Source organism: Mustela putorius, unplaced genomic scaffold (assembly GCF_011764305.1).
Source record: "Mustela putorius furo isolate JIRA1106 unplaced genomic scaffold, ASM1176430v1.1 tig00000905_pilon_pilon_pilon, whole genome shotgun sequence".
Taxonomy (NCBI): domain Eukaryota; kingdom Metazoa; phylum Chordata; class Mammalia; order Carnivora; family Mustelidae; genus Mustela; species Mustela putorius.
In genome coordinates, this window is record NW_025421511.1 from 4,506,402 (window position 1) to 4,534,030 (window position 27,629).

Below are 27,629 nucleotides of genomic sequence, written 5' to 3' on the forward strand. Positions count from 1 at the left end.
GGCTTCCCGGAGGGCTGGGAAGTCCTCTCTTGGTGTTGGACTTGGTCATTGCTGAGTAGCGTCGTGAAGAGGAACAGCAAAAAGGCACAGTAGCTTAAAGGATAAGATTTCAGCTCTCTCTGGTTGGTAGACATCGTGAAACATTACAGAGTATCAAGGGTTTGAAAAGGCTTTAGATGTGCGGAAGGTGAGCATGAAATTCAATCATTCTTTCTTGATAAAGTTTAATCAAACACACCCAGACCTTCGTGCCTCTCTCCTTCTCTCAAAGTAGTTATTCAAAATGCTTATTGACAAAGGGCTCAAAGTTGATATTGTTCCCATAGGCGGAGTTAGGAGAGCATTAGGGCGATGATTGGATTTGTGTCCATCACATTTCTTGTTTTGAAAAAAGATCTGGAAACCTTTAGAACCGTTTGAATTTATTTCCAACGTGCAAAAATAGACATTGCAGGGGAAATCATGGTGAACCTAATTGATTTCCTTCTACCTGTGGCAGATCACTTAGTAGCCTGGTGATGTGATTATACCTTGAATTCTGCCTTTCAAGGCACATTTTAATTCATTATAGAACAAGAAGATTCTCTTTGTTAAACTGTGTTGGGAGAGTAGGAAATTGGAGAATTTCAGAAAAACTGTACTTTTTTTTTTTTTTTTGGTCAGTGAATACCTCTATCTTTTACCAGGTTTTCGTTTTAAATTCGGTGCTTCAGTGACCTCTGCTAGGAGTTCATCGCCAGTGGTGTTAGCGCGGGAATGAGATCAGCATGTCTCCGAGATGTAGTGGAGTGAGCAGGGGGCTCTAGCCTGTTGTCTGACCACACGGCGTATCTGACAGCTCTGTTTGCCCCACGTTTACGAAACACTGGTCATCCGGGCTAGGACTGATAGAACTGAGCAACATAATTTGAAAGCAAGAAAGACAAAGCGAGGGCTGTCCAAAGGCGGTTCTCGTCAGTGCACTGTACTGTGCCAAGTGCATGCACAGTTAGTAATGATCCTTCCACACTGAGTGAACCGCGTGAGCTTCCGGATGGGGACAGTTAAAGATAGAGGTGGGTCAGACATACATCCAGATATTCCAGAGTCTCTGACGTGCCCAGTCTTCTCCCGTAGTGGACGCCTCCCTGCTCTCCCAACGCTCTACCAGCAGCTCTGAGGTGGGCATCGGTCCTCTGTGTCTTCCTAGAGCCAAGAATCAAACAGGGGGGCTGCGTCCTCCGATCTGTCCCTTTTGTTCTCAGGGCTCTCTTTTCTCCCCTGGGGCCCTCTCTAGCTCTCTCATTCTAGGTGAGTTAGGAAAGAAGAGGCATCTTGAAAGCCCGGTGATAAGAAAAACATAGTAAATAGGAGAGAAAATGGACAATCATCAGACTGCAGAAAGTTGGACAATCTCACACATTATATCCCTTAACAGACTAAACTATGACAAAAACCATGCGTGACATGCAGTGAATTATGTGGTCCCTTGGTCCCTTCAGGGCCGTTTCAGACTTAATCTTCTCTCTCCCTTTAGAGTAAGACCGACAGTCTGCTCCTTCTTCCTATCAATTATCTTTCTGTTTTGTTTTGGTTTTTGCCGTTGTTAGCCAAGGTGCCTGGTTATACTCATTCCTTCCCTAAAATAAATACTTTCATTCATTCAAAACTTAGAAAATTGGGTCTGGAATGAGGACATAAAAAAATGGCTTGGCCCATGGGGCAGCGAATCACAAGTTTCTCGCGATACTTAGTGAAATTTCACTTAAGAAAAATCAGTCCATTAAAAAAGAAAAAGAAAAAGAACTGGAATTTCTGAAGATCATCCAGCTGAAGACATTCTCTGAGGACGCTCCTTTCCGCAGCATGGTGGAGAGCCCAGGCCAGACACGCAGACACTGCTTCTGGGCAGTGCTATGATAGGGAGCCTTCAACAAGTTTCTTCTGCATTGCCTTCTAAGGACGGGTTCCACATTAAGCACTCAGACTTGTAAGTGTGTTCGTCTATGGAGCCCCACGGGGCTGGTGGTTCATTTAAACCTCTTCTTTCCAAAGGAAACAGCATTTCTAGTCCTTCACAACTTTATTTTATTGTTTTAATTTATCGGAAGGGAGTTCGTAGGAGTGTTTGCTGCAATGAAATTAGTTTCTTTCTCTAAATGTGTAAATAAGAGTGAAATTAGTTTCTTTCTCTAAATGTGTAAATAAGACGCAGAGCTTTTAGCCGTCGGGATGTTGTATTCTATGTAGGTGAGACTCAGTCTAACAAACGCCTGTCCCCAATTTTAGAAAGTTCCTTCACAGGCAATGACTAAAGCTATTGGGAGATTTGTGTTGACCTGGAGTAGTGCATTTTCTTAGAGATTTTAATTAAATCCCATGTGTTAAAAAGAATGTTCATATCTCCGTTATGGTGCAACTCACAAGACCCACTTAACAGCAGCGACAAAGAAAGAGTTAATGGCTTTAATGGCAAAATGTTCTATTTTTCTATTTTCTCCATATTAATGATGCTTTTCTTTTCCAATATTGAGAATTGTTTTGTTTCAAGTAAGGTGCTCAGAGCCGCCCCTCCTTGTTCTTAGTCTGGTGCCAGTCAGCTTACTGCAGTGTGTCAGCCTTAAGGGAGTGAGTGAGGGAATCCAGCAGGATTCTTCGTGTATTTCCTCCCAGTGTTCAGAAAGTTGAGACCCTCCTTCGCACAGAGCAATAACTGCCTGTAGTCCAAACTTCAAAATAAGAGATTGGACCTTGGCTCTAGGCTTTTAGGATGCATTTTGGTTTAGTTTTGTTTGGTTTTAGACTTTATATTCTTAGAGCGGTTTTAGGTTCATAGCAAAATTGAGGACAAGATACAGAGAGTTCCCATGTACCCCCTCCCACTGCAGACACAGCCCCCCACCCTGCTGTCAACGTCCCCTACAGACGGTGCGTTTGTCGGAATCAGTGAGCCTGCACGGACTCCTCATCGTCACCTAGAGCCCGGGGTCTACATCAGCGGGACTCTTGGTGTCGCGTACTCTGTGGATTGGACATGGGGTAATAACATATACCCATGGTTACAGTATCACAGAGCAGCTTCACTGCCCTAAACACCCTCGGAGCTCTACCCATGCATCCCTCCCTATGACCCTTGGCAACCACTGCTATTTTTAGGATCCCTATAGTGTCGCCTTTTCTGGAATCCCATACTTAGAGCTGGAATCCACAGTCGGCAGCCTTTCTAGGATGACTTCTTTCCATTATTAAAAAGCGCCTAAGTTTCCTCCTTTTCTTTTCATGGCTTGATGACTCACTTCTTTTTGGTGTCTAAGAATATTCCACCGTTCAGATGGGCCACTGTCCGTCCATCACCCACCGAAGGGCGTCGTGCAAGCTTCAAGCTTGAGTGGGCCTGAGTCGAGCTCCTGTAGACATTCACACACACGCTTTCTTTTTCTTCTTGTGGACCTACATTGTTATGTCTTTGAGCAAACACCAAGGAGACTGACGGCTGGACCGTAGGGTGATAACATGTTTGTTTTATGAGAAATTGCCACTGTCTTCTAATGTGGTGATGCCACGTTTCATTCCCAGCAGCGGTGAGCCGGAGGCCCCGTGCCAGACTGTGGTATGTGGGGATACTTGTTAGAACACGTTGACAAATTGGTGCTGGTTTCCCACTGTTTGAACAAGAAAGATACTTCATTTATATCCCTTTAACCGAGAGAAACCCCTAGTCTCTCCTGTTTATTTATTTACATCTGGATGTGCTCGTGTGTCCGCAGCGCCCTACTGCAGCCTGACCCACACCCTGAAGAATGGCGGTGTTTTCAATAGGACCACAGGAGCACTGGGGAGTAAAGTGCATTATTTCTGCAAGCCCGGGCATCGGATGATTGGCCACAGCAACGCGACCTGCCAGCGGAGTCCAGGAGGCATGTATCAGTGGGATTCCCTCGCTCCCCTCTGCCAGGGTAAGAAAGGTGCTTTTTCATCCCCAAACTTGAATTCAATCCATTGTTGTTATTTGAATCGCATATTGAGAATCACTGCAGCGGTGGCGATGGATGAAGGTAAGGAGAAATGGAATGTGGGTTTATAGAAGTGCAAAGTAAACTTTCCACCGGCCACGCACACATTTCTGACATTTACACTGGGCTTGGTGGAGCTTTACAGCCGGTATTCGGAGGATGGTTGGATGTTCACTGGAAGCCGGGTGGTTACCCTAAAGCTTACTTGTATTTCATTTTGAAGGAAAAAATGTGTTATTTGATGTAGATTCAAAGGAATGTTTCTTGACAGTTGTATTAATTAAAAAAATCAATTTACTAAAACCCCCTTTTCATAATTTAGATTAAAAACTCATTCTTTGAGCCATACGTCATATATTTCATTTTCCTTTGGTCATTTAAATCTAGGACTTGTTAAAGTTGATTTCAATATTTCATGCTTTTTTGGGAACTTTATCTGTCATATGCATAAAAATCAAATTTTCAAATAAGGCATTTTAATTTTAATTGAAGACTTTGGAGTCATGAAATTTTCATAGTTTTGCCTTATCGGGATTTATATTCATAATAAAATATATTGGTCTTTGAAAGCTAATTATGATTTATGAGTGGAGCCTCATATTGGTTTCCATTTTTCCTTTTTTCATAGATATTAGATTTTCTGGTATTTCTCTCTGAGACAATAATGGATATTTATCCCAGTGACTGTATGTGTCTTTAAGCCGCAGAAGTCAATCAGACACGTAGCTTGAATTATTTATGTTCCAGCTCTGGACATTCTTTATAAATATAAGACAAACATGAAGATCCCAAAGCTTCTTTCATTCAGAATGATGATTTCGTTCTTTACAAGAAGAAATAATTCTCATTTTCTTTTAATTGTCTGTTACTCTACGACAGAGACTCTACCGCTCAGAGAGTAGCTCTGGCAACTGTGTGTCCTGTGCCCTGGGGACAGGATGCCAACCGCAGTAATCATGACAGAACCCCAAAGTGGACAAGGGTGGGGTGCGGGGCTGGGGCTCGAGCAGCGTTGGCAGAAGTTCCAGAGTCGGGATCTCTAGAGCCTGAGTCCCAAAGGAGAGCTCAGGTGGAAGGTGCTCTCAGAACAGAAGACACTAGAAGGCCGGGGGAGAGACCCTGGGGTGATGGGAGGGACATGGGGGACCCACAATCCGGGCACATTCTGTGTGTCTTCCTGCTCCTGCTTCCTCTGTCTGGAGACCCCGACAGAGCTGGAGACGCGGCTTGCTCTTCCTGTGAATGGCTGAAAGGAACAAGACGAGGTCTGCAGGTGTTTTCCGATACCTGTGCCCCCTCTCTCCTCTCCCATCCCCTCCCTTAGCAGAACTATGTAATGACTCAGAAATGGTGCACCAAATCCCAGGTCCTCAAGGAGCCCGTGCAGTGTGGGCTGAGAATCCGAGTGAGTGTGACGCGTGTGTGTGTCATTTGTGTTGTGCGTAACTAAGAATAACACAAGCACACAGCATACTTGGCGTGGAAAATTAGGCTACCTTCCTTCAGATTTCTTCTGGGCGATAAAGACCCACAGGACTGTGTTCTCCGACGATCACACACCCCAGAAGCCCCTTCTTCCCACAACAAACCCGCTGTGTTTAACCCATTTCGTTAAGTGTTCTGAGAACCAGGCAGCCCGTAGGACCGTGTGCTTTCTTTATAAACGACGACTTACAAAACGGGAAGGGGGGCACTTGAGAATCACCTTGTTCAATTTACTTGCTTTGGAGTATCTAGAACTGAAGCCTGTAAAAGTTAAAGTGACTTACCAATAATCGCAAACACGTTGACCCAGAATCCAGACCTTGTGCCCACACTTCTGTGTCTGAATCAAATTGTTTTTCCGCCAAAAGGAATTCTCCTCATAAAAAATCTTGTAGGCACCAACTCTGGAGAGAATCTGTATTTTCCGTATTTAAATCCATTTCCTTGGAAAAGTCTTTTGTCTTTCCGTCATAGGTATTTACAATTTGTATAAAATAGCATTTTAGTTATAATAAGATACAAAATGCTTTCATCATCTGTGAGGCTATAATAAAATTGACAGAGAGGGTGTGCGCTATGCAATCCCTGACCTGTTTGTTTTCATAGAGAGGCAGAGTGACATTAATCATGATGACAGTGTTTGTAGATCAGGGCCATTGTTGTAGGTGTAAAACCTAATGGCAAGCGTTAAAGACCATACGTCTACTTTGACTTCAACCCAAACTTACCTCTGAGTTAGGCACGGCAGGTGGCAAGACATCTTCCCAACCCTTAAACCTCTGAAGGTCCAGGGGGAGCAACAGATGTTGGAGGCGGTGGAGACCGTTCAGCGTGACAGTCAGTGACAGTAGGCACACATTGAGTAGAAGTGGCAGAGAAGGTCAGGGATACCTCCACCGTCATGCGTCACCGGGGCTAGAATCTGCGGGGGTGGGGTGGGAGAAGTGTCACGAGAGATGGGTTTGCGGAGGAGACGGGCCTCTCATGGGAGACTCTAACTGCCAGTGTCCCAGGCTTCCGCCTCCCGCCCTGTGACTGGTGCCCGTGTATCGACAAGCTGTGGGCTGTGAGGGTGCCTTACATATCTCTCAGAGGTACGGCCGATGGCGGGCCACAGTATTGCCTGGAACACAAGGGTACTTAGACGCTCGGGAGGGTGTGCTGGGTCCTTGAAAACACAGGGGACATAGGTCTGTGAGAAAACATATGGGACACACTTAGGAAGAAGCATCAGAAGACCTTGTGACGGCTGCAGAGGGTCAGGATGGGAACATGGTCAGTGGGGACATTCAATTTAGTTCCCCTTGCCGGCAGGGTGATGAACAGTCCTGCTCTGTGCGGAGGCTCCTGGGCCAGGCCGACGTGCAGCCCCCCAGGTCGCTGTGTCCCGCAGACGCTGGTGCTCAGAGAGGTCATTGTCTCAGACTTCTCAGGGCGCCACCACTGAATGCGTTCAAGATACTGGGTGTGTCGTTTTTTGTGTCTCATGAGAGGAGATGCACCCTTGTAGGTTCTGTAGGGACCAAATCCAGTGAATAAAGTTACGATTAAACAATGCATGTTCCGGGACAAACTTGAGGCTGAAGGCCTCCACCCCCAGAACGGGGCTCTGAGACGCAGGACCGCAGAGCACACATGCTCCAAAGCGGTCGGTAAGTCCTGTAGTCCATTCTCTCCGAGGCCTTGGGGGTAGCTGGGAATTTCATTCCTGAAGCCACGTGTTGAAATATTCTAAGACCTTTAGCAAACTCAGGGATCACCGCAGTTATTATAATTATTTCTCTCTGAAAATAGAAGACTTGACAATCGGAATGAATGAATGAATGAATAGATAAACACATTTCTCTTGAAGGCCCTGCCAGTCTAATACTTAACATTTTTGATGTGTAGTTAATATTTCAACGTATTATGTAAGATTTCAGGGCCCTTTCTTGAGCTGCAATTGTGTTTTCTCAGTGATTTGAGCACCACTCCTTTTAAACTTACAGAAGAACGAATACAAGTTACACCTTTTCTAACTGCCCACACATTGTGTCCGTCTGCGTCTCCAGGACACCCAGCCCGACACCCTGTCACCTATGGCATTTGGTAAATATTTCAAATGCAAAAACTTTATAAATCTATGACCTCATGAGACACATATTTGAGAATGATTTTTTTCTTTTTCTTTAAAAACGATCATCTTCTGCCAGAATCTTTCAACTTCTCTTGTTTTCTTTGACTTTTTTTCTCTTGTTTTCATGGACTTTTTCACAGCGGTGAGTCAGAAGCACAGAATTTTGGGAGAAACTTAGGGGCTGATGGTAAGGGAGTCCTCATCTCTCTGAACCGGGGCATTTTGATGCCTCGCTCTCGGATTGTTGAGAGGACAGAAGAAACAGCCTAGAATCACTCTTCAAGACTTAAGCCTGAGCACTAGTGCTTCCTGTGAGGTCTGGGGGCGGGTTTGTGAGGCTTCCCCCAGACTTAGCCATGGGCCTGTGGCTCCCAAGACGCAGAGCTTGTAATTAGCAGTGAAGAATTCTGGGCGGGATTAAACAAACGGCCGGGTCGGCTGTAAGAGGAGCAGAGATGTCGCTGCTGGTTTCAGGGAACTTCAGGTTGTTTTTCTCCCTTTGCTTGACCTTTTGAATTATTTTTCTCAGAAATCTGTATTGGTTCATATCCTCCCTGATAAAGCCAAGCATATCTTCTGTCCTTCAGGCTTCATTTCCTGCCTTAAAGCAAGAAACTCTGCCAAGCAGCTGTTTCCATTATCAATACATTGATCTCATTCATCTTGAAGAGACGCCTGAACTAGAGCTGAGATTTTCTCTATTATCTCAAAGACCCAGGTAAACCAGGGCGACACAGCTCAGGGCTTTCCATTTTCCCGCGTTAAAGAGACAGCAGCTCCCAGAAACCATCTGTCTTCTCTTTCTTTTTAAAAAAATGTAAATTTTATTTTTGTTTGTCTCCAGGTTTTATTTAAATTCTAGTTAGTTAACACATAGAGTAGCATTCGTTTCACAAGTAGAATTTAGTGATGTGTCATCTCACCCAGCGAGAGCGTCCGGAGGGCTGGCCCTGATGCCCCCCATCCCCCGTCCCCCGACCCCGGCCCGCCCCTCCAGCAGCCCTCAGCTTGGTCTCTGTCCTTAGGAGTCAGTTCCCTTGTTTGCCTCTCGCTCTCGCTCGCTCGCTCTCGCTCTTTCCTTCTCGAGCTTGGATTCTCAGCCTTTTGTCACCTGTAGCTTTAGCCTGGTGCCGACACTGACCACTGCTCATGCTCTGCTTGCATTGTGCAGGCAAAGAAGAGTAGGAAACCTGATCTTTCGTACAAATTATGTGATTCAGTGTCTGTTTATCAAGTCAGACCTTGAAGATGGAGAGACCTAAAAGCCTCAAGGCGTGTAGCTGCCTAATAAAGCTGTAGCCACGGATGTGAAGGTCATAGTGCAGTGTGGGGGGGGGGGTGGATGATGAAAGTGGGGTGTGGGGCTCTGCTGGGAGTCAGGTGTGGCCTGCATGTCTGTCTCCTCACTCTTTAACCAGTGTAGATTCCAAATCTATAAAAGGTGACTTTCCCAAGCAACACAAAGACTAACCCCTGAGATGGGATTCGAACTCGTGTTTCAGATGCAAAAATCCAGGTATCTCCACTGCAGCATACATTACCCCATACACATTGTTGCTGCCTCCTGAAAGACCATCTTGTAGAAGGAAACTATTTGCTTTATTTTTTTAAAATAACAACATTATAAAAAATTAGGAGGATATGTTTGGTGAGTTATTTTGTTAATTAAATGTGAGTTATTTTGTAAATTTTAATAACATTTTAAGATTTTTGTAAATCTTAATAACTTACTTATGAGCATAAAATGCATAGGTCATTATGAATCTTGGCTTGATTTTTATCACATGCATCATTATTTGCTTCTATGAAATGGTCGAGCTTCTATGTGTCATGGCAATAATGTAAGGCTTCTAGAAATTCAATAAAATATATTTTTTAAAAATACCAAATCACATGTTACATTATATAAGAAAATATGTATATATACGCATGGAGGCTGTGGTCATTATGCCAGCATATTCTAAGTTCTTAGGTATGAAGCCACATAGTTCATAAAGCCAAAATCTGCCAATTACTTCACATTTACCACTGGTCTCTTCATGGGATTTGAGTGATTGGATTTTGGATATTTCAGCCAATCTCCGAAATTTAGATGTGGATCCTGGCTGTCCCCAACATTCACTGACTGATGTGACACTGAGCAGGAAATTGGATTTCTGTGAGGTTCAGCCTCCCCTTCTGGCCTTGGCGACAGGAAGACCCCACTGCTGCCTTATTTGAAGGCGTAAGTGAAAAATTTGACATGAAACCTTTACCATTGAATATGTACTAAGAGATGCCCAATAAAAAAGGACTCTTTGACGATACAAACATATTTCCATCCATGAGTGTTTTCAGAAAGTACTTGTCCACTTGCTTTCATGCAGAAACTTTATGAACGTCCAATTAAAGTCAGTAATATTGAAGTCACTAAGCTGGGGATAGATTTCTCTTACTTTTCATGATAATTGAAGTGAGGCAGCAGCACACTGCTTCTGTACAGGCCACTTAACAAATATTTTAGTCTTTATGAGTCACTTAGAGTTTCTGTCGCGTAGCCTTCCTTTGTAAGTTTCTCACAAGCCTTCCAGTTGAGCCATCGCTAGTGGGTGAGCTCTACGAAAACTCGGCCGCTGGTCTGGACCCTCGGGTCATGGTCTGCCAACCTCTGACCTAAATGATGTGGCAGGATAAGACCAGAATGAAGATCCTAATTCAGCCAAGACCAGTTATCTTCTAGAGTTTACAAAGTGGATCTCAAACATTTTATGAATCACATAGAAGTATCCTCTATCATGTACAAAGACCAGCACATTTATTCACTGAATTAAAGAATGCATCTTCCCTGCTCATGCCTGGCACGTGCTGTCTAACCCACAGTTCCCTGTTTTCTGTCTGAGTCTGGGACGTGTTCATAATAAAGCGGTAGTGAGTGCAAATGCACATATAGGGTAATTTTGTATAATAGTACTTGTTATTTGAGGCTCTTAACTTTCCTGGGCCAGGAACTACCCAATGCACAAGCAGGAATTTTTTCTGAGAAATTCCGGAGTCGTACAGAGGAGGGCACCTAATCAAGGTCACCTTGCGTTCAAGGAAATGCCTCTGATGTAGTTTTTGCACTGAACCCTGGGCAGTGGTTCTGACGTGGAATATTTCCCCAGACCAGCAGCAAGGACCACGTGGTGCCCTCACACCTGGAGCTTTGTTCTGGGCAGGACCTGCCCTGGCAGCAAAGAGGGGAGGGTCCCCGGAGAACTTTCCCCTGCAGCATGAGGCACCTGGAAAATGACGGCTCCTGCACCAGTTAAAGGCAAAGAGGAGATTGTAAAACGCACTGCGCGATGTGAAGTTACTGACTGACACTGAAGAGTAGGTCATGGTCTTTCATGATGAGCCATGATGGGGTGACAGGCTGCACCAGCAAAATCGACAGCGTGAAAGCGTCCGTCCCTGGAAGGGGGCAGAGCTGCCCAGGCAGGGAAGTGGGCAGTGAGCCCATGCAGGGGTGCTGCCTGGGAGACCCCAGGGGCTCACAGGAATAAGATTCAGGTTCCCAAAGCAGCTGGCTTTCTAAATTCCACAAGTAGAGAGAGCTGAAAAGTAGAAACAGAGTCAACAGCTCAAAGAGAGGGGTGATAAGTGCTGGAGAGTCTCAGGGTGACGGACAGGACGAGCCGTCTTACCACAGACCACGGCAGGTGGAATGAGTGACCTTGCTGAGACTGAAGACAGGCATGGGCGATTCCGTGTCCACACACGCGTGCACCTGCTGTCTCTGCCTCGGCTGTGCCGTGCCAGTACATGGCGTCCGAAGTCACCTTTGTGCTGCTGCCCATGACTTCCCCGGGGCAAGCCACTTTCTGTCTCCAGGGGGACTTAGGGGCCCTACCCTGGGTCCCAGAACATCTTTTTGTATCCACATATCAGCACTTCCCACTTTGTTTTGTCCGGATGTCTGTCCGTTTCTTCTCCTGGACCCGTGCTTCTCAACTTCCACAGCTCACAAGAGTCATCAGGAGTTCTTGTTAAAGAGGGAGACCCTAACTTCCAGCCTCCGTGTTCTCTGGTTCTCTGGCTCTGAATGAGCAGGTCCTACAGAGTCTGGAACCTGCAGTTTCAGGAACATGCTAGATGATGTTGGTGCAGGGATCTGAAGACCGCGTGTTACAAATCTGCATTCTAAAGAGAGAGGCATTTTATAGTGGAATCCTCGGCATTTTTCCTGGATCATAACTGTCATCGATACAAACTTATGGATAAATAAATATGGTCTCACTATCCCATCGATTGCCTTCTTTAATAAGATTTCTATCATACATGCTGTTGCGGGGTGAAACCCAGATCAAAATTTTCAGTACTAGGGCACTGGTGATGCTATCTTCAACTTTCAAATACAGCAATAAAGAGGTTATAGGCATAGCTTCTACAAATCAGAGCTTCTGTGTGCATGGCAGGCATAGGCTGTAGTGTTCTGTGATTAGGTGTGTGTTGCTGGACAGTGGGATCTCAGGGGTGTTATGCCACACGGTATTATGGCCTGAAATCCGTCCCCCCCACCGAAAGAAAGATATATTGGAGTCTTAATCCCCACTACCTTCTTTTTTTTTTAATTTTAATTTTTTTTATTTTCAGCATAGCAGTATTCCTTGTTTTTGCACCACACCCAGTGCTCCAGGCAATCCGTGCCCTCTCCAGTACCCACCATAATACCCACCACCTGGTTCCCCCAACCTCCAACCCCCCACCATACCTTCTGATGTGACCAAACTTGATAGAGGGTGTTTACAGAGGTAAGTAAGTTAAGAGTGAGGTCATTAGGGTGGGCTCTTAATCCAATATGACTGTTGTCCTTTAAGAAGAGGAGATTGGGACAGAGGGAAGACCGTGTGAAAAAGGCATAGGCAGAGAATGGCCACAGGCAAGCCAAAGGGACTGGCCTGGAGTCGGTGCTTCCTCATGCCCCTCAGAAGGAACCAACGCTTACAACTCCTTGACCTCCAGCTCTGTCCTCTAGAACCTTGATGTCGTACATTTCTGTTATTTAAACCCCCACGTGCAGGACACTCCATTAGGGCAGCCCAAGGAGCCCCGCAGGCACGGCGACCTCTCACTCCCTGAATGTCCCCTCCCTTCCCTTTCTCACTGCACAACCCCTAAGAGGCTGGCTCCTCCCGCTCCTCAAGTCTACAGTCCCAACCTGCCAATCCCACCCTCTGTCCCTTTTCTGTTACTATAAAAAAAAAGAAATAGAAAGTAAGTGCTCTTCAGAAAGTTGTGCCCGCAGTGACGTTATGTGGATTGAAACTGAACAACCTTGGGGCTTCACTACAACTGGAGATAAAAGGTCAGATTCTTGGCCACCTTTCTCTGCCACATCTGCCTTTCTAATCCCAGTCAAAACTAGGGCACTGTTAGAGAGAGACTCACAGAGGAAACACTTGAGGTCATTCCAGTAGTTCTTCAATTTGACCTGAAAAATTCTGGGCACATGTACATAAGGACCCCCAGGAACTGTGTTCTCCAAATGCATTTTGGCAGAGGCAAAGGAAGTTGGCTGACCATTCTCTAGTCGATGGTAATGCATTTTTCTTTAAAGTAATGCATTCTTGGCATATGAGTTTATGCAATGATTGATTTTCTAATGTTAAAAAGCTCATTCGTAGCTTTCCCTTTTCAGGGAGTTGTAATTAACTGTCGAATATCCTTTGTTGATTTTAGTGCAGGGTGTTTGTTTTGGGGATTAGTTTGATATATTCCCTGGTTCCATATTCCTAGTTGGGTCAGATTAATAGAGAACATTATTAAATTGGACTCGTCTGTGGAAAAGCTTAGAAGCAAACCCTCTCACCTCTAATTATAACAGCTCGGATTTGCAGGACAGACTCAGCAAAACTGGATCTCGGTTTTGCAGACATAGATTGGGGAAGGATGGGTCTTTCAGGTCCTTGACTCTGAAATTCACTTGGTTTCTTGACTTTGCTTCCAGGTATCATTGGTAATTTTCTTTTAAAAATAATTTATTAGAGCATTGGCCAAAGAATGCATCGTCTTGAGAGTAATTACTGTGCCAATTTCTAATAGACTATTAGCTCACCCAACGGCATTTCATTTGTTGGAGTAGTTAACTTCCAAATGTCATGTGAAGAAATCAAATGAAAGGGAAACTGGACCCCATGATCTTGTGCAGATGGTGTTGTATTTTGAGTTAGATGCTGCCTCCATGATAAAGCACATATGACAGGCAATTACAAAGATAAGAAACAGCATCTTTGCAATGAACCAATGAACCCCAGTACGAGACTTCAGATGGAGGTGGTTTTGGTATCATCTGCATCTGTGCCCATAATGTGACTGAATGCACATGAGCATTCATTTTTGTAGGGAGATGTAGCTGCTCAGACAGGGAAGGGGGCACTGTCAGTTTTTTATTGTTATTATTATTTCTAAATTTGGATTTTTGAGAAATCATACCATCTCCCATAGAAGATTATTACTGTACATTTAGCCTGATTATTTTCAGAAATTTGTTAGAAATATATTTTAATGATCTTCACACAGGGAGTTAGCTGGGTATATCAGCACTATTGATTATGAATGGGAATCACCCCATGATGGGTTACTCTGTACCTCTCAGGGTGAAAACAGTGGGGATACTCTGTTATGAATCCTGCAAGTCTCTTGGAGAGACTTATGGTTTTCTTGAAGGTCTTATCATTTTCTATAAGATGAGTAAGCACATTGTTAGGCAGCAAAATGAGAGATTTTTTTTTGAAGCCAATGGCATAAAAAATGGGAAAGTCATTTTCAAATTATGAAAATATGGAGATGTTAGTGACACAGGCCCTGATATTTTCTTCCTGGAAAGAAATATTGGGGAAAAGGGGGTCCCAAATAGTTTGTGTTATTTATGACAGTGAAAAAGGCCACTGCACTGCAGTTTAAGGAGTATAAACTTCAGAGTGAGGCATTTGACACTGGCTCCCTACCCACTGAACTTTGAGTAAGTCTTTACTGTGTTTGGACATCAAAGTCCCCACTTAAAATGAAGATAACATGGACACAATTTCTTAGTCTGAGGATTCAATGTGATGATTTAGGTAGTTCTTTAATCTATGGAATGAAGGAGAAAAAGTATACAAAGTGATATAAAAATATGATCAACCATTGGCTTTTAATATGACTATAGAATTATTGAAACAATATGTTTATTGTAGTATATTTATTATATGTCATGTTTATTGAATTAACAAAATGATACTGTATTATGATGTAATACAAAGTGAAGAATGTTGGTTGACATTTTTACATTAATATTATTAAGGTGAGGGTATGAACTAGTTCTCCTCACTGTAGTAATAGTATTTAATAAAATCTGTAATAGAACATTGCTAGTATATTATATACATACACATTGCAAATATAATTTAGTGTATGTATGTACACATGTAAGAGGATGTTTGAACTAATTTTAAAGTGATATATTGAGCTTTAAATTATGATTCTCAATTTATTCTTCAGTATTTGTGTGAACCTGTTAAAAACTTTATTCAGTGTCTCGGGGTCTCGATTTCACTTGGAAAGTAAAGATTGCTTCAATGACCTACATTATCTCTTTCAACCAGTAAGATCAGTAAGCCCAAGAGGAAGCCCGGGTGACCTATAGTACATAGCTAGCCTTAGAATGGGGGGTCATTGAGGTTAAAAGATGGGAATTTGAGGGGGCATAGGGGCTGAAGGGATTGGGCAAAAATTCTCCCAACTTGAAGATGAGAACAATTATGTCTCCTTTCTTATATGTGCTCAAGAAGGGGAAATACTTGTTTGTTGGTCGACTAGCTGAGGCTTGAACAGATCTTGTAGAGAAGGACAGGGTCCATTCATTCCTTGGATGATTTTTATTGCACTCCTTCCGTGCTGGGCACACAGTGAGCACGAAAGGAGAAATTGGAGGAGATAGGATATATTAGTCAACCTCTGAAAACCTTCGTGGATATTTGTTGGTCTGTACCTCTTTGCTAATGACTAATGACACCCCAAATCATCCCAGGTGGAATCTCCTCCTGAGGCTGACAGCAGGAATTGAAGGTTATGATTTCATGTCAACTGCAAATGACTGGCTCTTCATTCCAGGCATTTGGGGGAAATGAATATAAGTGTGAACTTCCAGTTGTGCAGCTGAGTTTTCTGTTCTCTCTGGAGCCTCCATTACCAAGCAGTTATCAGAGTGGTACTGTCCTCCCCTTCATCGTGGAAACTGAAGTCAAAGGACTCTACTGGCTTGTGAGCGGGCTCCATCCATATGCCATCTGCAGGACCGTAGGACAGACACCATGGTGTCCTATGAAAAAAAAAAAAAAACAACAACAAACTGATGGTTATTGTTTTACTAAAGCTACTGTGTCCTTAGATGTTTTTATTGGAGCTTCTCCAGAAATTAGAACAAAATAACAGGAGAGAGCCACAATTAACCAAGGACCAGAGTGCCCCAGAGACTAACTTATAAGGTTAGTTGATTCGCTTATAACCCACCTACTTACAGAATAACTGCACTGGCTGCTCACTTGGTTCAATTCCCTGTGGGAAAGTCAGCAAAACCTGAATTTAAATTTTAGATTTGTCACTGATTCATTATACCGTTTTATGTGTTACGTCACTCTCCCTCTGACCAAGGCTGAGCTTCAGGTGAACCACAAGTCTGGATGGCCATGAAGTTGTTTATTGGAATATATTCAAATTCCAGTTTTTAAGTAATTGGTAGTTTCTAAACATTAGGATGCTTCATTTCATTACCCATTGTAGTAGTGCCGTTAATGAAAATGAAGTTTAAGCACCAAGAGCTGTATGGGAGAGTTAGAACCAGGAGCCCTTGGAAAAAGAGGCAATTTTCTACAATCCAATGCATTTTGCATTGCCTATGGCCAATTTTAGTAATCAGCCTTCAAGAATATGGTTAGAAAATCTGCATAATATTATTAAAATTTAATTTAAATTGCTGAGCAGTCATTTGCCAATAGCTCATTTAGTGTTGGAAGAAACAATTTGGTCAGGTAGCAGGTGATAACCTCTAAACCCACAGAAACTATAATCTTCAATCATTTTCTTTTATGATTGTCCCTCAGACTCATTTTATTATCTCTGTTGCTTTCCTACTATTACCAAGGAATCTAATTTCTCAGCTTTATTAATACTTGTGATTTATTGATGTGTTTTAGTTTACTCTTGATTTTCCTTTCATATTTTGAGAAAAACCCCTATGAGATATTTTGGAGGCTATCTATCTATCTATCTATCTTTCTATCTCTCTTTCTATCATCTATCAACATCTTTCTCCATCTCTTTATCACTTATATCCATGTATCTGTCTATATTTCTCTTTTTCTTTTTTCCCATTAAATGGTAAACACACTATTTGCTTGGTTTATGAGCTGAGAAATTCCAAGCTGGTTACCTCTTTAGATGTGCTGGGGAAATTCTTCTGGCCCTAGACACATTTATTTATTTACTCTCCCACTAAATAAAAGGTTAATGTATGTCACTGGAGGGAAAAACCATGAGCAGATATCTATAGTAGTGTTTTCTAGCATAGATACAATAGAGTTTTGTTTTTAAGGTTTTGTTCTTACCTTTTTGCCCTTCTACATGCTTATATCCTAGGCATAAAAGAAAAAAAAAAAGAGAGAGAGAGAGAGAAGAAAATTTTTTTTGGTTCTTGATTCTGAGATGAAGACCCTAATTTGCCTGTAGTGCCTACTTTATTGAGATTTTAAATTAGCAATAGCTTAAATTCATGTTGGATATTTCTAAGGAATTGTAATGAAATTTTCTGAAAGAACCAATAAAGCTTTTCTTACAGAAATGTGGGAAGGTTTTGAATTTCCAACAGCGGGAAAGGAAGGGTGACACCTTGCTCGGAGCTCACTCTTCCCTTAGCTATGTCCTGTCTCTCCTGACAGCCTTCCCTGCGTACATCGCAGGTTTGTTTCTTCTTTAATTTCCATGTTTTTCAAAAACTTTTTAAATTAAGCATAGCCGGGCGCCTGGGTGGCTCAGTGGGTTAAGCCGCTGCCTTCAGCTCAGGTCATGATCTCAGGGTCCTGGGATCGAGTCCCACATCGGGCTCTCTGCTCAGTGGGAAGCCTGCTTCTCCCTCTCTCTGCCTGCCTCTCTGCCTACTTGTGATCTCTCTCTCTCTCTATTTCAAATAAATAAATAAAATCTGAAAGAAAGAAAGAAAGAAAGAAAGAAAGAAAGAAAGAAAGAAAGAAAGCATAGCCAAAATCTCAGGTCAGCAGTTCTGAGGATTTATTAGTCCACACGGCGTTCACTGTGTCTTTCAGGAGGCAACTCGGTCTCTCTTTGCCTCTCCGTCTCTCCCTTGGGAAGGAGCGAGGACAACCGACTGACTGATTCGTTTGCAGCCACGGTTATCATTCCCTGACCAACCTTACCCGATGGCCAGGCAACCACGGGGGAGATTTTACTATCTTCCTGGCAGGTGGTGAATCTCAGGCTGACATCGGTGAAGTGAATTGTCCATGATCAGAACCAGCACGTGTGTCTGTGTTGATACTGTTACAACAGGTCGCTCTCATGACCCTCCCACTCACCAGACTAGAGAAAGCTGGCCCCCAAAATGCCGATTCCCATGAAAACTAGCCCTAAGGAAAGTGCATCTGGTCCTGGCGTGGTTTCCTCTGATGCCGGACTGAAAGCTTGGTAAGGTCACTTGCAAACGCAGGAGACTGAGTGCTGTGGCCCAGTGGCAGGAGGTGGTTGGACTAGTCTTGTGACACTGAGTGCTGTGGCCCAGTGGCAGGAGGTGGTGGGACTAGTCTTGTGACACTGAGTGCTGTGGCCCAGTGGCAGGAGGTGGTGGGACTAGTCTTGTGACACACCTGAATGGTGCTTTCCTTTCCTTTAGCTTTCTCTCTGTATGGACTTGCTCTCCGGTGCATGAAATTTTGTTTTATGTTCCTAAGAAATGATCTCCCTTTTAGGGTTCTTTACAACATTTGTACCTGTGGCTTCCTACAGGATTCTAGAAGCAGATGGACAGAAGTCACTTACTTTTCTATATCCCGGTGTAAGCCATAAGGCGTGGGTTTGCCCCAGCTTGCCAAGTCAGAGCCTTTCCTTGTAATTAGCCATTTATATGCTGAGCTACTGGGTCACCTTCCTTCCACAGCTCTTTTTGTTTGCTTCAAATTAGTAAGTGCTTTTTTCCTTCCTTCCTTGTGCCGTGGGGTGCTAAATATGTTCAGGAGATTTAGAACAGCTCAAGATCCTTCTCAGCTGAGTCCTGCTATCCTGCATTTCTCGGTTCGTTTCTCGGTTCTGTCTATTATTTATTTACTTACTTATTTATTTTTTTATCTTTGTCCATCTGTTTGCTTTCAAGGTCTACAAATACAAGGAATCCCTTCCCTCTGTCTGTCCTCATTTTCAGAGACTCTTCTTTGTCCTTCAAAACAAAGGGAAGGATTTTTTTTTTGATGCTAGCATTGCTTTCTTAAGTGTCTGACATCGCCCCTGTCCCCAGGGAATGGATGAAGGCAGTGTGACATGTTAGGTCCCAGGGCCTTGCGGTTATTCTGGTAGTTTACCTGCTCTTACCGTCATTGTCTGTCTCAGCCTCCAGCACAGTGTCAATGGCATGTTGGGTTCTGGCAAAGTAAGCAGCAAGTGGGTACTGCTTTGTACCCAGTTATGCTGAGAAGTACCTGGGAAATCAGAGAAGACAGGGAGAATTAAAATAACAACAACAACAACAACAATAATAATAAAGGGTCCAAAATATGACCATCGGTGCTCAAATTCAATGTGGCCTTTATATTTTCAAAATTATATTTTGAAAATATATTCCTAACAATTTATGCATATGAATATTCATTGCTAGTGGTCCGACGCGAAATAGAAAACGTGACTGCAGTGAAATACAGCAGGTGGCCCCTCAGAGACAATAGAACCATCACTAAGAGGCACAATTTGGTCTCAACCACTCTGAGATCCCAGCCCCAACACAGCCACTGGCTGGTTATCAAATATGGCCAATGCTCACTTCGCCACAGTGTTCTCTAGGGGAGCAAGACGGACAGGACGCAGACAGATATCCTCCACAGGGCTTGCGTAGAGGCATTGGCTTCGTTGATGATGGAGGCGAGGAACCCCAGGATCCGCTATCTGCAAGTTGGAGAACAAGAAAAACCTGGGGTATAATTCAGCCCAGTAGGAAGACCTGAAACCAAGGAAAACAGTGGACGTGGGAGGCAGGGCAGTGGGGTTTACGTCTTGGTCAGAATCTGAAGGCGGGAGGACCAGGACGGCCGCTGTCCCAGGGCCAGAGAAGGCAGGTGTCCAGGCTTTAGCAAAGAGAGCAAATCCACTCTTCCTCTGCCTTTTCATTCCATTCAGGCCCTCGGGAGTGGGTGATGCCAGATACTGTCCTGAAGCAGGAGATGCTGTGGTTCGAAGTTAGAGATTTCTTAATGATGTCATCCGTCTCTACCACCTCCCTGGGCTTGGGTTCATCTGCACCCTGTGCTCAGTGCTGTTTTTTGTCTTTAAAGATTTTATTTATTTGAGAGAGAGAGAGAGAGAGAGACAGTGTGTGTGTGTGTGTGTGTGTGTGTGTGTGTGTGTGCAGGATCCGGGGAGAGGCAAAGGGAGAGGGAGAAGCAGGCGCCCACTGAGCAGGGAGCCCAATGTGGAACTTGATCCCAGGACCCTGAGATCATGACCTGAGCTGAAGACAGACACTTCACCGACTGAGGGACTGGGTGCCCCCTGTACTCAGCTTGTAGTGTATCTGGCTCTGTCCTAGTTCTCTTGGGGAGACAGTGATGGCTGCTAGCATGGCCAGCACTAAACCTACGTCTCCACTCTCAGCCCCGTACTGCCTGGTCCCTGCTGACAGGAGCGTCCTACCTCTGAGCGGTTAACGGTCCCTGGTTTCCTCTGTCTCCAAGATGGAAGGAAAAATATTCTTCCAAGCCTGTTGTGTTTCTGGTTCACTCTGTAGCGTTGGAGGAATGCTTTCCTTTTCATTAAATGTGAAGAATGATGATTTTTATGAGGCAATAATAAAATTGGCCATTTGCTTAGAGTCTACTGTGTACCAGAGGTACATTAGATTCTACATTCTACTGAGGTTACCTTGGTGAGGAGGCGTGATGATTCTTATTTTACAGGTAAGGAATCAAAAGCTCCTATGAATTAGGTAAATTTTCTGAGTCATAAATAAACAACAGACTCAGACTTCCCTATCTCTGAATTCATGTTCTCAAATATTCCATCCTTTTTCCTTGACTTTTAATGAGAAGTCAATATGAAATCATCACACAAAGCTTTTACTGCACTTTTGTATGTAAACTTGTGATAATGTGCCCTCACCAACACGTGTTTGGCTGACAGGCATGAACCAAAGACACAACTCAGGCAACACAGGACACCCGGATTTGCTTTGTGTTCCAAAAATATGCCCCCAAACCTAGCAATGCTCAGTTTGCACTGAAAGGTTTCCCGGACTTACTGCCTGAAATAAAACTTAATAGTAGATGGGTGCCATCTTCTCCTTCTTAGAATCTCATTGTGTCACATCTTCCAACACACTGAAGATGGTGGTGACATTTCATTTAGAAGCTATTGGCCCTGTTGATGATACTTTCTAATGCAGGGATTCTTGAGCCATATTTTACCCCTTGTTAAATATTGTTTTAAAGGTGAATTCATTTATTCATTTTGCGTATCACCTGTATGTCTACTTAAAATCACTGGTTGTATGGAATGAGTTGATGGAGAGAGTTATGATCAAATAACTCTGTTAATCAAACTTGAAACTCGAAATGCCCCTATGCCGGCTTGCTGCTCCGTGCCTGTAAGCTCGTATGGCTGAGGACGGGATCTCCTCTCATCCGTCAGCAAAGGTACCTTGATTAAACCCAATGCTGTCGCTGGCTGGTGTGGGTCCCATGCGAGGTCCTGATGAAACTGCTGGGTGGTCAAGGGTTTATTACAGAGACACACTCTCCAGCTGAAACATACTCAACTGCCATTTTTAGCTGGCGGTCCTCATCAAGCCTGTCGTGAAAAAGTCATCATGTGTTTGCTTGAGTGATTACTGGAATGTCCAGAGTTCGAAGAGCCCAGCCAAACAAAAACTGCATTTTCCCTGGGAAAGCTAAAGAGGTGCTTGACCATTGTAAGCTCCTGGAGACCTGCACCCCGGTGCAAGATTACAGAAACTGTTAGCAGCTCTGCGGGCATGTCACGGTGTTTTAAATTATGTATTAAATAAAATAGTTTTATATTGACTTTTAAAAATCAAGTAGTGGAGTTTTAGGAGTCAGAGACCACGCTGGCCGCTCTGCCGTGACTACAGCTGTCCCAGGGAAGCTCCCAAGTGTGCCGATAAGGAGAGTTAGGGATGCGCCTTTACCTTCCCTGTCCGTATCTCATGTAGAAATAGTTTGGGAAAAGACACTTCACAACAGTGCAGCAGGAGGAAGTGGATGAGACGGCAGACACATTTCTCTTGAATCTGATGAGGATGCTTTTGGGTAGGATCGTAAACATTCAGAGATGAGACTGTACAGACGACCTAGGAAAACTTCCTCATTTACAGATGAGAGTCCTTAAGCCAAGACAGAATAACTATTAAAATATTTTCCTTGGGGCATCTGGATGGCTCAGTGGGTTAAGCGTCTGCCTTCAGCTCAGGTCATGATCTCGGGGTCCTGGGATCGAGTCCCGCGTTGGATTCCCTGCTCAGGGGGAAGGCTTGTCCCTCTGCCCCTCTCTTTGCTCATGCTTTCTCTCTCTCTCTCAAATAAACACATAAAAATCTTTAAAAGTATATTTAAAAGTATTTGCCAAATTAAACAGATTTCAGGACAGAAAGGAATAGCCACTGAAGCCACGAATATCATCGTTTACAGCAGTGCTCCAGTCTTGCGTCTCTGCAGGGGACAACTCCGCTCGGACACCCTTCAGGCTTAGATGTCACTTGAGGTTTTATTTCTAAAGGAATCTTCTTGCAAAAGAAAAGCATGACTCTGACCAGGTATCCTAAATACCTATGACATTCAGGAAGAAAATGACTTTAAATAATCAATTCACTCTTTTAATTTTAAGTATCTAACTAGGGTTCTGCTCAAAATGAGGAAAAAAGTAGAGATGCCATGTCCATTTAGTTCAGGAACATTTTCTACTCTTTGAAATAGAATTAAATTATTAGTAGAAAATTCTTGTTTTAGAAAGAAGAAATCGGTGCTGATTGAATCACTAAACTGTTCATTATTATTCCTTCCTTCCCAATCCTGCTTTGTATTTATTAACGTGTATATCATACTGGAAAGGACACTGACTGACATGACAGGTGACCTGAAATCTATCTTTTCCAATGTGACAAAAGGAGTCATTTTTGAAATTCCCCTTGAAAGTTATATTAGAATGCTAAGCAGTTACGTGATTATTGAGGGCTTATTGGCTCTTTTTTAAGAAAGTCGAGGCATTTATCTACCTATTTCCTATCATTTCCCACTAACTAACCACCAATGTTACTTTCAGTGCTTAACTTGGACTATAAAATGTGAATAATAATGTTTCGCCTACCCCAAATGATATGATAATTTTATAACTCAGATTAAATAATTCATAGGATAAGAATGTATGTATGTATATATATATATATTTACAATATATATACTCTGATAAAACTTTAAAGTAGAACCAAACATAAATTTATAAAGTTATCTTTGTGGGAAACATCAATTCTCCAGATATCTGAGGAAAGGTATTCTGTTTTCTTTTAGAAGGTCTGCATCTATAATCTGTTGATATGTTTTATTCTTCCAACAAATTAGTTCCGTGGTACATGCTTTAATAAATCATGAGTCTGGAAATAAACAGTGACAACTCTCTTCACCAGAAAGACCGAGTGAAAGATAAGAATTTATTATTCCTTAAACATTGGTTGTAGATTAGAGGATACTGAGTTCAGTTCATAGTCTGGTCACGCAGTCTGTGGTTTGAACTGAGTCTAGGATGATTTAGAAAGTGTGTTACGGAGATTGCAATAGGTGCTGGAAATACCGCTTTCTCTATGCTTGTCCCCCATCCTTTCTTCTGAGCTCCAAACACAGGTCCGCCTGCCCCACTGAAGCATCTTTTGCACCTCTGGGTCTCAGTGCCGTGACAGAATTCTCTGTCCTGTGTCAGAAAATGAGCCTCCTCCAGTCCACCCACTTGCTTAACGCACTTCTCTCTCTTGTTCTACCTGAAGTTCTGCCTGAAGATGCCAGGTCCTGCCAATTGTAGCCTCTGAGGGTGTCCCAGTCCATTCACTTTGTTGGGGTGGGGGGGAGAACATTTTCTGTACTTTTTAAAGGTTCTTCCAGCTGGTCTAAGAATTGAATTGACATGAGACAGATTAACAGGAAAACATCAAGTGAAATTTTGCATATGTAAGAACCCTACCTGCATGAGAAGTTCAAAGAAAGGAAGATAAAATAGTGTCTGCACCATCCTGAGCTATGGAATGGGAGGGGGGCCTGGGGCTTCACAGTTCCTCCTTTAGGCAGAGTCAGAATGGCCTCACCAAAATACAGATGGATGTGTGTCACGACGCAGCTGAAATCCTCTGAAGGGGTTCTGAAATATAAAACATAAAATCCAGGCTCTATACCGTATTTCTGAATAACACCTTCTCTAATTACCTCTCAGTCTTTGCTTTACATGGTACCCCCGTCAGCGCCACCCTGGCCTTTGATCAGTGTTCTGACTCAGGCAAGGCCTCCTCCTCTCCTGAAGGTGCCTTCCAGGACCTCTGGCCTGAGGCATGGTGCTTCAGTACTGAAGCATTAACTGAGGTCCCTCTGCCTTAATTTAAATAACTTTCTTCACTTTTTCCATTTCTTTCAGTACTTGTTCTGTCTCTTTGTAACACTCATTACAGTGTTTTACAGGCCGTAACTGTATATTTGTTTCTGAGCCAGTTTGTCTCATCAAGTCATAGTAAAATCTCACAACTAGCTTCTAAGGTTTAAGAGGTAAAGGAAAAGCTCGGTTTTATCCACTACCGATGACACCATACTTTGTGCCCATCCTGGCACATAGTAGATAATGAACATTGTCAAGGGAGTGCAGGAACAGGTTGTTCACACTCTGATGGGCAGGACATGTGAAATATATCGTAGATATGCTCCCTGTTCTCCCATTGGACAATGTTAGATCATTTCTATAGATCTATTTGCCTAGAGTGAAAATAATCCACTCCGCTAAACACTGTGTATAAGGGGGCACCACTACTGGTCCCCAAATCCATTTCTCCAAAAAGTCTATCCATTCGTCAGTATGAAGAAGATATTAAGAATACTTATATTTATCATATCTACTTCACAGAAATTCAGTAATGCTCAAGATAGATCAAGTTGAATACTATCAAATTAGGAGATATTTCTTCTTGGAAGTGATCTAACATTTGTCACTAACAAAATGACCACTTGGGATAATCTAAAACTCATCACAAAATGTGGCTGAGTTTATTCAGAACATGAACAATGTGAGGAATTAGAACTTTACAGAATGTGTGTTTGAGTAACTATATATGTCATTAGGACATGCATATAAGTTTAGTTAGCTTATCTTTTGGAAAACACATAGAAATCATGGGATAATTCCTCATCTAAATATAACACTTTTATAAGTATTTATATTAATGGGTCTAAAGAAAATTTTATTAAAATGAAATTCTACAAATCCTTGAAAATAACAAAAATATGTACAAAGAATTTCATAGACAGTTACATACCGAAAATTTTCTAACTAATAATTTTCATAAAAATAACATGGTCAGTTAAAGTATTCAGAATTAAAATATAGTGCTGGGGCACCTGTGTGGCTCAGTCATTAAGCATCTGCCTTCAGCTCAGGTCGTGATCCCAGCATCCCGGGATCCAGCCCCCCATCAGCTTCTCCCTCTCCAGTCCCCTCGTGTTCATCTCTCACTGTCTCTCTCTGTCAAATAAATAAAATCTTAATAAAGTAAAATATAGCACTTATACATTATAAACTTATGGTGAAACATTATCTTACTGTTGGTTGCCTCAATTATGAACTATTATCCATATACTGAAATTTAGTGTCATGGTAATTAAAAAAAAACACTTTAAAATTATACCTTTGGTAGTATAATATTTTTCCATTTTTCCTAAATAAATAAAGTTGACATATATTTATTGAGAGCTATGATATTCAAGGCAGCAGGAAGGATGAAAATGTGTATGGATGTTCTGCCCTGTAAGGATTTTTATACCATTAGGAAGTGGTAATAGGCACCATTCGGGTAAGAGGTAAGCATGTAGGAGGAACAGACAGCCAGTGCTGAGGTGATCAGATATTACAGGGTCCATGGTCCATCTGCCTCTTAACTTCTTTGCCATGGCAGACATTACCAGTCTATCACAGAACCTTTCTTGCTCAGCCTTAGAGCAAGAAGCTACTTAAAGAGATATTCCAACTTCCACTTCTAGAAACATGAAGTTGATGTTCTTTTCTCTATTTTACTCCCTAAGTACAACTAAAATCCCTGAAAAGTATATTAAAAAATTGTAAGAGAGCTCTGAAAGATAGAAAGAAGATGGTAAACTGGTTTAGGATCTCAGAATAGAAGGAATGACTTAGTGGTGGGATTTTTGGGTTCTCTTTACTGGTTCAAATCCCTAACAGGATGCTGGGGAAGCCAGTCACATTGAAACACCAATGGTCACAGGCAACAAAAAATTCCCAAGAGAAAAGCCTGTCCTACCTGCCCAAAGAACAGGGAATGGACAGCCAGATAAGACAGGAAATATTCAGTCAATAATCACTCTCCATCCAAATCTTACAGAAAAACCAGTGGCCATACCCTACCACCAACTGCAAAGACCAAATGGAGAGTTTTTAAGGCTCTCTTAGATGCTCCAACCGTCCCCATTGGGTGGTGGTAAGAAGGCTGTGAAGCAGCATCAGTGATGGCACTTGGGAAACTGGACCCCAGCTCACCTGTTGGTGATGAGCTCCCCTTCGCTTCTCTTGCTGGGGTGGTATTACAGGACACATATTTGGAAGTCAGAAATGTGACCACTCCTCAACCAGGACAAAGCCATCATCCCTCTACATGTCAGTGGATGCCATATGGGAACCAGTAAAGAAGTGCCCCCTACTCCCCCAGCTAGGGAAGTATCAGCGGAGACCTGGAAACGAGCTGGAATTCCCACCTTATGCAGCAAAGACCCCACTCACCTGCACTTCTACCCCCATCCTGAAGGTAGAAGTGGTACCTCCCTTCACCTACTAGAATGATGTTAGATAAGGCTTAGAAAAGCACAAGACTTAAATAAAAGCCAGAATCTTATGAATGACATAATGTTCACAATGTCCAGGTGTTAATGCAATATCACCTGTCATACCAAGAAATGGAAAGATATTAAACTAAATGACATGAGACAATCAATAGAAGCCAAAGCCAAGATGACGCAGATATTAGAATGCTCTAAGATTCTAAAGCAGCCATCATCAACAATTATAATTTAGATGAGCATTTTATTATATTATGCCTGTGAGTCTACATAAATAATTAAGAAAAAAGGAAGTCTCAGCAAAGAAATAGCAAGTATAAAGAATAACCAAATGGGATGATTAGAACTAAAAACTACAATAATTGAAATAAAGAGGAAAAACTCTCAGTAGATGGAGTCAACAGCAGAATAGGGAGGACAGAGGAAAGTCGCTCTTTCCTCTGAATCTAAGATAGAATGATTGGAATTACTCACTTTAAAAGACAGGGAGAAAGTGTGCTTAAAAAGACATGAACTCAGCCTCCCAGAACATGGGACTTAACAAATGACCTAATGTGTGTCATCAGAGTCTCAGAAGAAGAGCAGGAAGATGGAGAAGCTGACAAAGTATTTGGAGAGATATGGCTGAAAGCCTCCCAAATTTGGAAATATATGTAAACCTAACAGATTCAAAAGGTTAAGTGAACCCCAAATACCAGAAACCCAAAGAAATGCACAACA

General features: G+C 42.8%; 1 protein-coding gene and 1 long non-coding RNA gene across 3 annotated transcripts in view; one reads left to right on the forward strand and one right to left on the reverse strand.

Annotated features, from left to right (window-relative positions):
* Window positions 1-27,629, forward strand: part of CSMD1 (CUB and Sushi multiple domains 1) — a 1,951,187-nt gene that overhangs the window by 1,816,748 nt on the left and 106,810 nt on the right. For both annotated transcript variants that reach the window (XM_045086171.1, XM_045086170.1), the window contains one exon: window positions 3,747-3,935. In XM_045086171.1, the coding sequence (XP_044942106.1) occupies window positions 3,747-3,935 (189 nt within the window). The remainder of the gene's footprint in view (window positions 1-3,746; window positions 3,936-27,629) is intronic.
* LOC106007258 lies at window positions 15,464-20,672 on the reverse strand. Its single transcript, XR_001181921.2, has 4 exons — window positions 20,500-20,672; window positions 19,634-19,755; window positions 19,189-19,295; window positions 15,464-15,913 (listed from the first exon to the last, which is right to left on the reverse strand). It is a non-coding gene; the product is annotated as an uncharacterized LOC106007258 (long non-coding RNA).